This window comes from Buceros rhinoceros, unplaced genomic scaffold (genome assembly GCF_000710305.1).
Source record: "Buceros rhinoceros silvestris isolate BGI_N320 unplaced genomic scaffold, ASM71030v1 scaffold10785, whole genome shotgun sequence".
Classification (NCBI taxonomy): Eukaryota; Metazoa; Chordata; class Aves; order Bucerotiformes; family Bucerotidae; genus Buceros; species Buceros rhinoceros.
In genome coordinates, this window is record NW_010414602.1 from 46634 (window position 1) to 63596 (window position 16963).

The 16963-nt window shown below is 37.0% G+C and overlaps 1 protein-coding gene across 1 annotated transcript; it reads right to left on the minus strand.

The window, feature by feature from the left end:
• Positions 1 to 6202: 6202 nt before the first annotated feature.
• Positions 6203 to 13412, minus strand: LOC104494328 (Fanconi anemia group B protein-like). The gene is made up of 5 exons (XM_010137145.1): positions 13284 to 13412; positions 12248 to 12414; positions 9738 to 10192; positions 8604 to 8841; positions 6203 to 6673 (listed from the first exon to the last, which is right to left on the minus strand). Exons 3-5 carry the CDS (start codon positions 10159 to 10161, stop codon positions 6253 to 6255), a joined length of 1083 nt encoding a protein of 360 aa, XP_010135447.1. The 5' UTR covers positions 10162 to 10192; positions 12248 to 12414; positions 13284 to 13412; the 3' UTR covers positions 6203 to 6252.
• Between the last annotated feature and the right edge of the window lie 3551 nt (positions 13413 to 16963).

The window sequence follows — 16963 nt, forward strand, 5'->3', positions numbered from 1 at the left end:
GCTGAGGTAGCAATTATTGTTATTTGTAGGATGATCGTTGTATTTATCTTCCTGTCATTAATTCATGGACTGCCTTTGGATGGGATGGCGAAAGACAACCCCACTCCTACACGTAACATGACCGCTATGCTGACTCTCCAGCATAGGTAAGAAGAAATTATAATTTAATGAATGTGATCACAAATCTCATGAATGAATTAATTCTCACCCAAGCTGCATATTCTAAGAAAGTTCATGGGCTGTTCAAAGGGATCCAGTGGCTGCTCTCAGTAATTATTTTAGACTATGCTGACAAATAAAAAAACCCTAAAACAAAACTAAACCAAAAAGGCTGACAAACAGGGAACAGTGCTGAACTGGTCTGACTGTCTCATTTCTCCTTACAGTTGTGCTGAAAAATAGACATACCTACATGATTTTCTCTGATTTGTCTGATGTAAATTTATCTCATGCAGCTGATTTGGGGTGATTAAAGAAGCTAGTGCATTTTATCTGCATTTGGACACACCTGGATGATTTGAGCCTTAGGAAATTTTGTACTACTTTGGAAAAAGAAAGAAATGAGAAAGATTCTGACACACCTGCCCCCGAAATTCACTTCTCTCTGGATTTCTGCTAAGCTTGTGTATTAAAAATTCACATCCAAATATAGATTAAAAATTGTAGTAGTACACTAACACATTTGACGAATGCTGAATTTTCTTAAATGAGGTTGAGAAGAGGCAAAATTAAAGGTTTAAAATGTTGTAGGCAGCATTAAAATGCACAGCCAATAAGTAGAGTTGAATTAAAAACGAGCCTTAATTGCAGAAAACAAAATAAAACCAAAAGCGCTTATCATCATAAACAGTCATGAAGTACTGGGGGCAGGGGTGTAGAGAGGAAGTGTTTTTTCCTGTGTTGCACAATTACTTGCTTGAGTGCTCCAGGCACTTAGAAGCTTCATTAAGGTGTGCTGTGCATCAAGGATGTGACTTTTATCTGTAGATTGTCCGATTTATATCCCTTGGAAAAGAAAATAATCCTGTTTCCTCCATGATAAAGCGAGGCAGTTATTATTTTTTTGCATTTTAGAAATGATTGTCTGTTTGGTCTTCAGTATTTGACCGCTGGGGCACAGGAGGGAGAGGGAAGAATGAAGGCTCTCAAAACACACCGTAGGTAGACCCTGGGGGGAGGGAAGAGCACAGACTGTACAGAAACAGCAGACTCCCACCAGCTGTGAAATCGGGAAGTTTTTGGCAGCTTTTGCTTTTCCCCTCACGCTCGAGAACATCTCAAAGGCAGGGTTACAAAAGAAGACATCACATGTTCGGTTCAAAACACTAAGCGGGGCTTCAGGGAGAGGAAAGGGGGCAGGTACAGAGGCAGCACATGCTGTTTTGAAGGACTCATTACAAAGCACTTACCTTTATACCTCCGTGCAGGTAAGAATCACAGCTGGGCATATGCTTCACCACCTCTCCATTTAGACAGTAAGGAAGAGGATGAGTTAACCTGAGACTGCCTTACCAACCTGTGGATCTGACCTAAATACCACATTTAAGCAACAGGGTTTTGTGAATGTAGGACTTTAGGCAGGAATGGAGCTGATAGAAACCTGACACTTTGGCAGTCTTTGCTCTTAGTGATTTATAAACACGCAGCTGCCATCTTGCACCTACAAATTATGAATTTCTCTGTACATTCAAGGAGTCAGGTTGTCACATACCAGAAACCTGAAGTCACAGAAAAGACTGCGGTAGTATCACTTCCTTAAAGCAATAATCAATATGACTAAACAGCAGCACTAAGACTCTTCCTCTTTTACCTTTCCCCTGGGAGGATTTGGTATGGCTTTTCTCTTGGCTACAAACTTCTATTATGTATTGATCAAGATGATCACCTTGTTCCTACCCAGCGGAATGCCTGGAGTGTAGAGAAGTGAGTACTGAAAAAAACCCCAAGCCAACCAAAACTGCCAACAACAACATGCTCAAACCCATGCCTTTACATCTGTTCAAGATTTTAAAGTTTAGGATTGACACTTACCTTCCACTTGTTTAAAAACTCATCTCTCCCAGGGAAGTACAGAAGAGAGAACTACCACTATTTGGATACTTCTTTTACTGTCCCTATGATCTTTGCTTAGTCTCTAATGAATAACGCACTCATGGTAAAACATGCTAGCATTATTATTTTGTCTTAGCAGAGTCAGCATGATTCAGAAGAGAGTAATCATAAGACTCTCACCGTTCCCAAGCTGTCAAAAGCTGTGGGAAAACAAAAATTAGTAGCTGAGAGAGAAGGCTTAGCTCTCACTACCATGAACAACCCAGTAGCCTCTTGGTCGACATAAAATATATACATACACTCACACTCAAACTTCAAAACGGAAATATTGCTATCCAACAGAGGTTACAGCAGACAGGTTTCTCCTGCCTGAGAATGACAGAAAAATCACTACAAGTAAATTTATTTATTATACCAACTTGGCTGGAAAAACAGAGCTCTTTGACACACAATGCCTCTTCTTAGGGCCTTAAATCATGGTGACTTTAAAAGTGCCGAGATAGATGTAAGAGTGCATTTAGGCATGACAGCTCATGCTTCCTACGCCAGGCTTCCCCTTTGTAGGGGTAACAGAGCCAGCGCAAGGTACACGCATCTACACACTGGTCACTGCCCTGGCCAGAAGACTGGAACCACTCCTGTAGATACCTGCCAGAAATCACTGACAACTGTTGGTTTTCAGGAATCAAAACTATGTTTTCTGGACCCCTTAGGGTGAAGACAAGTTGGCTCTGGGCATAATTTTGTTACATTATAAAAAAATCATATGTGATAAAGGTCCCTTCCTTGCAGGTTTGTGTGAAGGGGTTCTGCAGCTCTGGATAGAGGAACGGTTGCCAGCAATCACCAGGCTGAGAAGATGGTTACATGCTGAGAAACAGCATGTGAAAGTCTTCCAGGAACAGGTAAAGTCTGGAGGCCAATTGTCCTGTTAAATCCACCAGAACTGATAAATTCAGAACACCAAGAGCCTGCTGGCTGTGCACAAAGTCACTACCCACACTAGTATCAACCATGGGTTGCATTACTTGGATCATGTACAAGCAGAGAGCAACCTCTATGCAGGCTACAGAGTGTACACATCTGAAGAAGCAAAGGGTTTCTCAAGGGACTTTCCTAAGACCAAGGTGGAATTGGCCTCCCAGTTGTTGGTCCTACACAGTGAGTGAATGTGTTGCATGAATAGTTATCTGCTATTATTAACAGCTTTATTAACAAAAAGCCTTCTGGGGGTTGCGATCTGCATCTCTCCCAACTTGATCTGCTGTGATGGAAAAAGGAATTTACAGAATCAAGCATCCAGCTATTTTAGAAATTATTTCTTGGCAATACCAATCCCCAGTAACTAGGACTAGTGCTGCCACTGATTTCTCAAATGAGTTGTCCAAAAAAGTACTTGCAGAATTCACTCTATGCAAGAACTCACTTCCAAGACTTTCTTGGAAGTCCAGAAAATGAGACTCCAACTGTTCGTGACAGAAACATAGTGAACCAAACTAACGAGTTTTCCTAGTCAGTGTCATCTCGTCTCCCCCTTTGAACACCAGCATGTGCTGAGATTAATCATCACAGTAGATCAAATAAACTGAAGGTTAACACTTTTTGTTGCCTTTACTTCTGAAAGGCAAGCTTAGGAAAGCACATATCTCTCAACAAAATTCCTGTTGCTGCCACTTGAAGATAATATTCTAGAGACTCTGAACCTTTGTTCACACTTGCTCCATTTTTCAATGATTACTGGCCAAAAACTCCCCTGTACCAGCATAAACCTTCCAAGCATTTCCAGCAGACCTTTAGATTTTGGCATATAACAGCATCTCCTGTGCATATGCAATAGACCTACCAATTGCATCCCTGCCACTGAAAGCTGTACCAGGTCATTATGCATTACTAGTCAGTTGGAGAACTATTCCCAGCCATCTTAGAGTCGTTAGGGAAGCTTTTAATGATCTCATCTGATTATATGCAAACTGAGCATCCGTGCCTCTGGAAAGACTCTAGTAGGAACATGTTATTGTAAGTGTTATTCTACTTAAATAATTTCACTTTTGCACTTCTGTGACTTCACTGTTTTTCTTTTTTTAAATAACAATAAGTAACAGTTCCATGGAATTAAAAAGTGGCAACATCTGTCCTTAGCAGTTTCTCTTCATTGGTCCCACTCTACCAGTTCAATAAATGGATGCAAACACAAGCAGAAGTTTCTCTTTAAAGACAGACAGGCATATGATGGTTAGTTACGACATGACATCAGGCTGCTATAGCAGTGCTGGACTGTTTACACTGCTTTGCATAAACTCCCTCAAGTGCCCAGCGATGAATAGTAGCTTTGTTGCTCTGAAAGTTTCTGCTCAGCTGGTTTACCAAGGTCTTGCTCTTAGCTGCAAGCTACAGGATTGCACGTTGAGATTTTTCGCTTCATTTAAGTGTTTATAATCAGGAACTTGATTCTGGAAATTCCAGTGACAACTGACTGCCAAGCCTTGACAACGAGCTCTTAAGCTTTGACTGTAGGCTGAACAGTACAGAGGCTTAACAAAGAAAGTGGGTGGTTTTTTTTCCCCACAATTCTTTGCCATCCTGTAAACACTGAGTTTCAAACACCCATGACAATTTCTTAAGGCATTCTTAATTTCTTAAGGCGTTCTTGACATCTTAATGAAAAATTCCTTTTATACAACCAAAGAAAGGAGACATTTAATAAATCTCAAAAGTGAGACTATGTCAGTGAACTGAGTTGAACTTATAAAGCACAGTGTTCTCTCATTTACTATTTTTCCAGCCAGTGTTTTGCCTTTAGATGTGCATTGGTTTAATCCTGTTGATGATATGAGAAAATGCTTCAGACCATCACCACAGTAATGCTTCCAGAGGACATACAGAAGCTGAACTTTCTGATGAAAAAAAGATACAGAATTACTCTGAAATGTCAGTGTTCCTTTGAGTAAATAAATACCTTCCATTCTTCCTGACAAACTTTTACTGCTAGAGTGCATGCTGCACATGTTAACTATTAAAACTTTGTTTATAGGAAAACTAAAAAGCAAAATTTTGAAACCTTTAGAAAAATGGTGACAAACACTAGGAATGTTTTTCTCATATAAAGCAGAGATAAAAGGAACCAAATTATTGTGATTTGGGATTTTCTAAGCTTTCTGCCACGCACAAAGCTCAAAAATGGTGGAAGAAAATGATTAAAAAGTAACACCCTCAGCTCGTAGTACCTGCAAGATCACAGGCACTCAGTCATCTTCCTGGATGCATAGGCAGTATCTTGTTCAAATCAGAGAAGGAAGGAATAATAGGCAAAAAGTTGCCCATTATTTAAAATACTTGAGATAGGCCAAAACCACTGAGCAGCTATTATCAAACTACAATCATTTATGATGCAGGGAACAGACAAGCAAATCTTCTGACACTGAATCTAGGTCAATGTCCAAGGAAGGGCAGTTTCCTTCAGGGTTTACCAACGAGATTAGTGCTACCACTAGATTCTGGGTGGGAATGGACCTCTCAAGCCTGAAGGCATTTTATTACAGAATCAATCTTCACGAGTTCTTGAAATTTTTGTAAGTTCTCCAGCTGGTTCTCCAGCTCCAAGAAATATTCCAAAATCTCTCAGATCTGAGAGCAGGCTCCAGAAGACAGGGCTGCAAGGTACCATCAAGAGGTTTTTCCTCAAGTGAGGCTTAATATGACATGAAAATAAGCTGCTGCTTTGAATTTGTCAAACCTCATACTCAAATTATGAATTAAAATTGGTTGCTTAACTTAGATCCTTTCTATAGCTGTCTTGAGATTTCTAAAAAAAAAAAGCTTGTTTTACTTGTGTAAACAGTCATTTTTCAAGTTTAATAGGACCTTTTTAAACAGTACATGCTTTCTAATTTTTTGCTAGTATAATTCATTTATAGTTCAAAAGTTATGGGTTTGGAATAGCACTTATTAGAAAAAACTTAAAAATAGTATTTTTGAAATCTGTAACAAAATAATGACTCAGCTATCTTTAATACTAAATCCTTGCCAAACTAAGTACAAGTCAAAAAAAATACCAGTATATTACCAGTAGTAGTATAGCTCAGCAGTAATAACTGAGCTATAGAATAAAAAAAATAATAAAAGCACCCATGAAAATATAAATATTATTTAATAGTGTATTTTTAATAAAACTTTATTCAAAATAAATTTAGTGAATAGTTTCTAGGACTTGCTCAGTCTCCACACAATCATATCTGAACTGAGTTGAGCTTCTGCTATTTTCAAAGCAGCTTCCTGGTAAAGGGCACCATTCATTGTCTGATTCATACTTAGCACACTCTCTTCCCGTTCATTCTGAAACTTCTTTCTGAATTGCTGAACTCCTTCCTCACTGTCCAGCAAAGAAGCCACAGGAGCACCACTGATTTTCTTGCCAGGCTCATTCCCCCATGTCAATCTGCTTTCAGCTTTACTTTGTTTTGAGAAGAAAGAACTCCTCGAGGTGAGTATTTCTTTTTCCAAAGCCAGTGCTAACTGTTCAGTAAGTACAACTTTGCTTCCAGATCTCAGGAGTTTTACATCACAGCTTGGTGGGAGAACTCTAGTAAGGCTATGAAGGCACTGGAACAAGACAGTCAGATTTCTGTAAAATAAGATTATTATTATTAAAGCTATCTTATATCTTCAAAATTCTAGAGAGGTAAATAAAACAAAGCTACTTTAAATCAGAGGAAAACATACCGATTACGGTTTTAAGTATTACACGTACTGTACATACCAGATTAAGCAAGGGCTTTCTAATGGTTTGAACACTGGCCACTGTATGTCGAAAGAATTGATGCTAAGCAAACAAGCAACATAAATTGTTGACGTTAAAATATCTGTCCATGATTAAGGCTACATACAGGTGCATCACTTCTTTCTTTAAGAAGCCATTTATTGTGCCTGAAGGCCACACATAACAGCACAAAGGAAATGTATTGTCTGGTGTACATATAGGGGCTGAGAAGTAAGAAGTCACTATTCATGGACTGTCACTATCAATAGTTATCTACAGCATGGCTATTAGGTGGCTCACAGCTTGTCTTTTTTTGAATGGTCACTGGAGGCGCGGAAAGTTGTACTTAAGAAATCAGACATTCGAAATTAAGAAACCAAGACAAAATAGTGCTGGTAATCATCAGGAAATCTACTCTCCCGGATATCAGAGTAGCATATATGACACAGTGACACATTCCTCATTCTAAGAGTAGAGTTCCTCATTCTAATGTAGAGTTCTCCAAAGTCTTATTTCCAGTGTTTGTCTTTTAACGAGGAAAAAGAAAAATTATCACAGGAAAAACACCCCCAACTACCTACCAAAACCAATCAAGCCAACAAAAAACCCCCACAGTCCAAAGAAAGCCACAAGCATCCTTAAGTAGCTAGTTTTCTCTCACAGAGTAGAAAGGCATTTTTCCTTAAAGTATTTCTATTTTAGTTACCTTAACATTCCACTACTTATACAGATATTTACAGTTTATTTTAGTTCTGAAAGGCTGTGAAAAAGAAGAGTCTGTAGCTTTCACCTATCATAGAAGTATCCTAGCTAGGTAAAAGATCAATCCAGAGATGGGGAAAAAAAGATAGGAAAATACAGCCATCATTACATCATAAACGTGCAGCTCACTAACAGTTAATGCAAAATTGGATCAAAAGCAAATAGTGTTGAGTAACCCATCTTCTCAAAAGGAACCGAAAGTCCTAAGGCTTAAAATTTTACTGATTGATTTCATGTACATTTCAGCCTTTCCTCTTCCACACAAGGAAATCAACTCCTGATCTGACTTAAAAGATTGAACCTCACTATAAATTAGACACTCCTAAAAGATACCCCTTGTCTTTTATTCTTTAGCTGGAACTCTTCAGGACAGCCAACATTTGTCAATACTTCTTGTGTTGTGCGCCTTATCCAGCTTGTTTAAGAAATTTTATAGACATCTGTCCAAGAATCTATATAAGAAAAAGGAATCACTGAGACTCTTCAGATTATTTCCTTTTCAAAATCATGGTAGATAGGAACTAAATATATCAGAAACATGAATAAAATTAGACTAAATTTATTTTGCATTACTAAACTACAAAATGACATAGCAATAAATTTAAATTTAGTATAACTTGAGGTTTGTTGCTGTTTGTCTGGAGTTGTTTGTTTTTAACATCCCCATAAGGATTTGTTTTTAAATCAACATGATGAAGAAAAACTATGTACTAAGAATGTAAGAAAAATTTATATAAAATTATGATGAAGCGAAATGAACAAAAGAATTAGTTCCAAGCAGATATTAATGGATACTAGACTTATTTGTAATTCAATGTTCTAGCCTAGACAAAATTAAACAATGCAGTTCAGGTTCTGCTATAGTTCTGATTTGAAAGTAATTCTGTTATTGCCCATGGTTATCATATCATTATATTGGAAGCCTACTGAGTATGATTTTGGCTGTTGTTTATGGTACAAGTAAGAAACAGCATAAAGATAAAAAAGTGTGTACACAGGATGAATATACTCTACACTTTTTGAACTATTTTACCTGCAAAATAATGTTAGAACTCCTTCAAATGGATTTCTCAGGGTCCAGCTGAAAATGGTACCATACACATTTCCTGCTTTATGACAGAATAGGTTGTCATGGCATTCCTTAAATGGTGTGCACTCCATTTCTCCCAGTAACCATGAATTTACTGGAGTCAATGTGCAATCAGAAGACACAATCTGAAAGGAGAATCTGACAGACACTGCAAGGACAGCAAGTATATCTTCCATGGAACCTGCAAGAAAATACAGTAAAAGCATATTGGATCTAAATATTTTGATCATGTTACATGTATCAAATGTGCTTAGATTTTTGGTTTACACCCTCAGTTTTTACATGAGAAGTTCGTACCTGCATTCAGGCTTTCTTTGGGAATTTTATTCTCACCTGAATTCTTATACCTACCTCTGTCAAGAAAAATACTTAGCCGATTATCAGAGCTCCACCTATATTATGAAAGCTCTAAAGGTAAATGTTGCCTTGTTGAAAGAAGACTATTAATAGCATCCTGTGATAGTCAGATGACATGTTGGCTTTAGCCAATGATACAGCATTAAAGGAAAAAAGAAATTAAAACCCATTGGCAAATGATCAAAAGGATATTTTGCTACACAAACGGAAGCCCAGTCCAAAATAAATCCAATCTAGAATATTAAAAGAAAGGAAAAGAAATTTCCTTAATAAATGTGTAAAATGAGGAAAAGCTTTAATTATTTTGGTATCATTCAAGAGGTAATACTATGTCAGAAACCCCCTCCCCCTCTATGTATCTACTCAGTAGATACATAGTAGATACATACAGTAGATTATCTAAACAGTACCTTACTTAAAGAAAAATCATGGGCTTCAGGAGTCTGTACTCAGACTTACCTTCAAAATTAATCTTTCCTGATACACTTCAGCACCAATGCTAGCAAAAAACTTTACAACTACTCCCTTAACATTTTTTTCATTTTGCAAAATGTTCTGTCTTGTATTTCACCTCCACTTTTAACTCCCAATTAGGTCTATGCAGTTTGTGTTCAGAGAGACATTTGTGATTACACCTTGGAAACTTAGTTTGGCATCACCTAGAGTAAACAGAAGAACCAGCCATATATTTACAAACCTAAATTATATTAGTCCACTCACCTGTACAGTAACTATTATTCCTTAGCATCTTTACTGAATATTTTCCATTTGAAATATCTTCCAGAGTTAAAAAAATTTTCCCACAGAGTACAGTAATCTTTTTGTTATCCTGTAAACTACCATTCCGATGTTTTTGTTTCTTCGCATGTAGAAGAACTATGCAACGTACACGATGAAATGCCAATAATGGTGAAAGGCTGGTAACAGCAAGGACTGTCTTTGCTCCATCCAGCTGAACCCTTGAACATATCTCAGGAAACTCTTTTTTCAGATCATTCTTGCTATGCAAGTCCAATTTTATCTTTTTTGGAGGAGGCTCAATTTGACATGAGGAGACAGCCAATGATGAGAAGGCTTTGTTCAATCTAACAATTTTATTACGACACTCAATAATTGGAGAAATCAAAGAGAAGTCTTGATCCATCACTAAAGATAAACTGACATCACTCAGCGACCTGTGAAAATCCATAAGATGACTGTACACCCAGTTTGTATTTTCCCTTCTGACAAATAACCAGAACTTTGCAGATATATACAGACATTTAAAACTACTACAAATTCCAATATCATTCCAGGTTAAGTCACAGCCTGTGCAAAAAGTGTTAAGTCCTTCAAACCACTATTTTTACCTAAGCTTAGTATAAAGATTTTCAAAACATGAAATTTTCTAAGAGGTTCTAGGAGTTAGATGCCTCATTTCAACTGAAAAAACTTGGATGTGTAATTCAGCCAGAAAAATGTTGAAAATTCTACATAACCCATACAGATAGTCTATGACATTTATAATTCATGTTCCCTTGGAGGACTAAAAGCACTTCTGACATTCTATACTGCTTTATAGATATTCAAACAAAATTGAATGTAGAGAGTAAAATAAAATGTTTAAAATACTATAACCTTAAACATGCAGTAATTTCCTGAAATGTATGAAGTACTGTATTCAGTACAGGGTTCTTTCAATGAAATCCTAATAACACTGTTTCAGATCCTCTTTAATGAATATTTTATTCTGTCAATCAATTCAGTCACAAGATGTCACAGGCATCTGAAAGTCTTAGGAATGCCTAATTTTCTCTATGAAGAAGTATCACCACCTCACAATGCAATCTGAACCTTTATTGCAATCTTGCCTTAGTAGGAAGCATAAAAAATAATCAGTAAAGACTTACGATCTTGGGGGTGAGGGATGGAGAGAAAGCAAGCCCTTTCCCCTCAAACCACAGGTCGTTGTATATAGTACTGAACCTGAGCCCAGAAGACCTAGGCTCTGCTGCTGGCCTATCAGGTAACCTTTGACAAATGACTTTATCTTCACATATCTTTTCTCAACTGTAAGAATGGGGGAGAGGACAATAATGCTGCTGTTTTTTTAAAAACTGTTTCCAAATCTTCTGAGGATTTCTGAAGGTATACAGGAATTAGGTATTTCATTTTCAAAAACAAAGTCATCATCAAAGAATATGCGCTGGAAAAGCAAAAACAATCTCTTGCCTCAGTGGGTCTTACAGAGGCTGTCAAGAAGATGAGGTCAACTTTCTTCCAAAGTTACAGCAATCTGGCAGCTGAGAAAAAGTATACCCGCAGCTCCAGCAGAATGGCCAAAGGGCATAACAGGTCAGCTCCCTCACAACCACTTGAATGATTTTCAGTGGCATCAATAGTCTTTAAGCTTAACTTATGCAGTCTTAGCTACACTGCTTGTGGGAATATAGGTCAAAAGGTAAGTTCTGACTCAAAAGTTTGCATTATACAACGTGCATCATAAATATGTTTCACATAATCCCATTTTTTTAAAACTGTTCCAAATGAGCTCCCTCCCTGTAAGGGGGAAATGATGTAAGCAGTACATTCAATCAGGTCTCAGCAATTAAAAACAAACAGAATAAACAAATACTTTAAGGCAATAATAAGAATAATAATTTTGAATGTTTAAGTATTCTATGGCTGCTTGTTCCACATAATTTTATCAATAAATAAACTTGCCAAATATTTTATTTGATTGGATATTTGACCATAGCATAGTTCATTTCAAAAGCTGAGCGTTCATCAAGTAGATCAGAGAATGTTAAATGTTTTCTTTTGCCCTTAAGCAAATCACCCTCTAGGAATGGCAAGATGTTAACAGTAAGGCATCAGAAACTATATAGCTAAGACGGAGCTTTCTGTACACCCGATACTGATGTCAGCATAGCTATGCTAACATCAACTACAAAGAACCATAATTACTGTCAAAGAACACTCTGTTGTAAAAAGCCTCCAGTAACAATGTGGTTATACTGACACAACCGATTTCTAACTATACATTTTTTTTTTATTGCACAGTGTTAGAGACAGACAAGAAGCAGCAACAATACTCACCAAACACACACTTGAAACACTTCATATACAGATGTTCAAAAGGAGAAAGTTCAAAGCTCAGAAATACACTCTTGCTACCGCAGAGTTCAACCTGCAAATTTAGTTTCTATAGAACTACTCAATGAAATTATTAGATGAATTTATATACTTACAAGTGAAATGATTCAGTTAGTTTTACTCCAACTACCAAGCTGTCATGCACAACACGCTGCCACAATTTCTCTATGAAGCACTCTGGGACTTTAGATGCCAGTGATGTCTCTTTACTAAGAGTATGAGGAGCTTTTTCCACATCATCCCAGAGAGAAACAAGACCTTCCTTACAGAAAAATGTTTTTTTAGATAAATTAAGTGGAGATACCAGTTCTTTTTATACTGCATTACTCAGTATTTTACCACAAATGATTGCTGGCAATGCTTTTAAGATATATAAAATGAAATCTGTATAAACTGGTTTATTATCTACAATAGATTAAAATAACAGAATTGCATTTTCTTAAAACACACGATATCAGGAAAAGCACAAATCATTCTCTCCTTATAAACATCACATGTAGAAACCTTGGACTGTCATTTAATTAATTGTCCAAAGAAGATTAAGGTACTAGAATTTATTTTATATTACTACATTAACTGCTTGAAATTTTGTTGTCTAAACCTGGCTGACTTTTGAGGAACCACAGCATTAATTGAAAGGGAGATCAACTCTGTTTCAAGCAAACTGGGAGGCTTATTTTGAGCAACAGCCTTCCCAACCTTCACGACCTCCTTAGCCCACAGTTCACTCTGCCCCCATTATAAAATCAATTTTACTTACACAGATCTATCACAGCTCATTTTTTGTAATGTCAGATCATAGACAAAAATTCAATATGTAGTCACCTGTGCCAGTTAAGACTGTTCACTCGCCTACTGTTTGTCACTAACTCTTTGTTAAAGGTTACTCCTCCACACAACTCAGTTGTCAGGAGGTACTGTGCAAATCAATTTCAAGCTAAGGCAACTAAATTTACTCTTATCTACCTACACTGACAGATTAAGGTAATGAACCGGGATTAAAAAGTAGAAATAATGAGTTTTCATAGTGGCAATCACTACTGGTGAAAGTAACAAGTGGTTGAGGGAAACACCCTCTACAAATGACTCAACAGATATCAGAAGTGATCTGATCTCTCTTTTCCATTTTACCTCTTTTGCAGTTGGTAGAATATGGGTTCTTTCTTCAGCAAGATCTATTAATGCTCTGCAAGACTCAAGAATAACTCTCTTTTTGAGTCCCAAATGCTGCTGTAGTTCTCTAACAGAGGTGAAACCAGCCTGTAAAAGATAAAAATGATAATTAGACTTACACTTAGGTCTAGTGCAAAGAAGAACTGATATTGAATCTACCAAGATATCTTTTCAGCTTCTAATTTTTATGCAAGTTTCACAAGCCAAGACCTGAGCGTTCTTCATGTAATGCTTCTAAAAAATGTTTGTCAGGCTACTCTCCTGCCAAAACACAGATCTAATCCTTGGCCTCTCAATATTGAACAATTTTATAAAATTGTGTACATATTCATCTTTTTCATTAGGGTTTCTGCTTCACTCTTCCATTGGGAGATATCAGTTTCGATTTCTTCAAGACTTGTACTGATTATTGGTCAAGTGATTATAACAAAGAGTTTTACAAACAGACATACATGCAGGTTAGTCTCAGTTTAAAAATAAAGAAATAAATAAAAGCATGAAGAAGCATGCCATCATCAGCTTCTAAAATTTTAAGAAAGCTCCATAAAAGCTATTCCCTGGAAAGCAAGATGCTAAGAAGACCAGTGTTGCTAAAGAGAGAACAAAGCTCACCATTGGAATGCAAAACCAAATTTCTCTCTTTTCTCACATCCCATCCCTTGCATCCCCTCCCCTCAAAAAAAAAAAAACCAAAACAAAAAACCCACCCAATAAAACAAACCAAAAACCAATTCAGGATCAGCTATAACCAGCTAACAAGTCTGAATGAAAAGTGAAGTGATGCCCTCTGGTCACGCAGCAAAGGCAAAGGGCATTTAAAGCAAGCAGCACTCAGTTATAAGTTCTGTGTAAAAAAAAAAGTCACCTATCAAACCATATGTTGTATAGTAACAGACTCCAAGCAATAATCCAGTGCCAGACTTGGGTCAGGAGAAATAAAGGAAGAATTGAGAACAAAGATGTTTCTGTAATGCCTTCCTAATTGAGGTCATCAGAATACCAAGCTACTCCTTACTCCCGCTGGTAACTCCTGAATAAACACCACAGGCACAGAAAGCAAATGCGAAAGCACAGACTGAGAAGCAGTCAAAATAGCCAAAGATTCACTGATGTGTGGCTGCTGAACAATCTCACTTTCACAAACCCTTTTACCTCATACTGCAACAGAAGAAAGAGACTTGAAATTCACCACAAGGCAAACCCAAGACTGAGCAATGAGTCTCCACTTTCTGGAACAAGTGACATGCACATCCTTTGTGCAGTATGCCAAGATGTTCCATGCAACAAGCATGAGCAGAAGTTACAATCTTGGCACTGTGAAACTAAGAAAATAAAGCTAATCATCCTAAAATAGAAAAGAAATATCAATACAAAAAACAAGGCAATCCAGAGCCAAAAGCACTAGACCTGTGAGTAAATCCAGCATGAACAGCAGAACAGATGAATCACTGTCAAAAGCAAAGCAAATTGAGGCAGAGGCTTAGTATTAAGCAGAACATCCAAGTACTTTGATATGTTGCAATTAAAATTGCAGTAATCATAAATAAATAAATAGCCATTCACACAGAGCTAAAAATACTGACGCAAGAACTGTGGCACTTTTACAAAGCAAAAAAATGGAAAGGAAGATTCATGATTGATAAGACTGAAAAATGTTGGGAAAAGCGAAGGTAAAGTGGTAAAAGTAAACAAAAAAGGCCATATTTCAGAGATCAATAGGCTGAAGCTGCTCATATGGTAAATAACAGTTTTTCAAGTGACTAAAATCCATTATGAAAAAATATCAAAAAGAAAGTGGGCCAATCCATACAACAGACAGAAAAATAAAAGCTTAAAACTTACAGTAAAAATAGTAATAAAAATCAAACGTACAGAACATTTCTTAAATAACTTTCTACCCACTAAGAAATCAGCATTAACAGAATGAGGACAAAACAAAACATTGCAGCAATTCAATAAATTAGCAGTAAGAATTAAAAAAATGCCTACCCCCAAACAGGCAAACGAAGTCAAAGGAAACAAGGTTAAAGAATTTGGCATAATAATTCTTAGAAAACTATTAAATACTTTGGGGGAGAACAGGCCAGGGGACACTTCTGACTGCTGGTATTTCTGCCAGAACAGATAGTTAAACCATGAGAAAACGTGTAACCTCCTCAGCTGTTGGAGGGTAGCTGCAGTACTTTGCCAAAGGAACTCTTCTTTAGAAGATACTAAAACAAGTGTTAAAAAAAAAATCTTCAGTGGAGAAAAAGGATTCAGGCCCAAAAGACTGTATACAAGATAAACATAGAACAGTTCAAAAATGCTCAGACTGACACAGTTTTCAAATTTCACTAACTGCAAAATTCAACTGACGTGTTACTGTGTGTAACTCACGTGCAGTCTATTTATATACAGTGGAATATAACTCAGCCCTGCCGAAGTTCTTACATGGCTAGAAAATTGCTACGCAGGTGTAAAATAAGGGGTGAGCAACAGATCGTGAAAAACGGCTGCATCTACTCTTTCACTGTGTCCTAAAAGACAAGATCCCAGACATGACAAGATCAAACATGACTTGATGGCAAATTTCTAGAAGACCTGAATTTTGATGATAAATATCAAAAGGCACCACTCCAAGGCTGCATAACTTTTGAAAATTCCCAAACTAAGCAGGATCCACGCACTGTTGCATCAAAACAATCATCCTTGAAATTCAGTTGTACGCCTGATGACAAAAACCAGCAAGAGTACTTCTCTTTTAAGGGAAACACACAGAATAAGGGAGATGTCGACAAGGAAGCAACAGTAAGTGTAAAAAGAAATATCTGCACCTACTTCCAAGTTCATCAGCATGACTATTTCAAATATTTACAGCATTAAAACAGGAAGATTTTCAACTTGCTTACAACACTTGTGCTAGCACACGGCTTTGAAAGTAAGATATATAAAAAAAAATCTTAAAAAATAAATGTATAAATCAGGTCTTACGAAGAATTCTGTGTCTGCAAGAACTTTATCAGCAGATGATACATGAAATCTCCAGGCAGTGGCTTGCTTCCAGCAGAATCCTTACAATGCGCAAAACCAGACTATTCATTGTATCCTAACACAGATTCAGAGCTGTACAGCTAAAAGCCAGCTGGCGTATTAAACGAACAATTTCATAGAATATATCTACATAGAATATATAGCCATCAATGGCAGGGTGGACAATCCTCATTACAATAGTGGAAGGAGTAACAAACAAGAGAGATTGAAACTAATTTCTGTTTTGTAGAGGACAAAAATAATATAATGAGTAGTGAAAGAATGTAGCAGCAAAGAAATCAGTTTTAAAATATATGAGTACCCAGAAGAATCCAGAAACAACAGAAAAGTGCATTTGGAAGGAAGCTTGCACTTCTGCACGTAAAAGCCAATAGGCCTCTAATGGGCAAACTAAATAACTGTAAAAATGCAGGGTTGGAAGGGACCTCAAGAGGTCCTCAAAATTAATTCAACTTCTACTTTCTTGTGCCTTCCAGGAAGTAAAAAACACCCTATTGTCCAGTGTTCTCTAAATAGCAGCTTTTTATCTTTTGGAAGATATGTAATCTCTCTTTAGACATCTCTTTTGTAATTAGAACAAGACAAATCTTTTCTTGTTCAGTCTT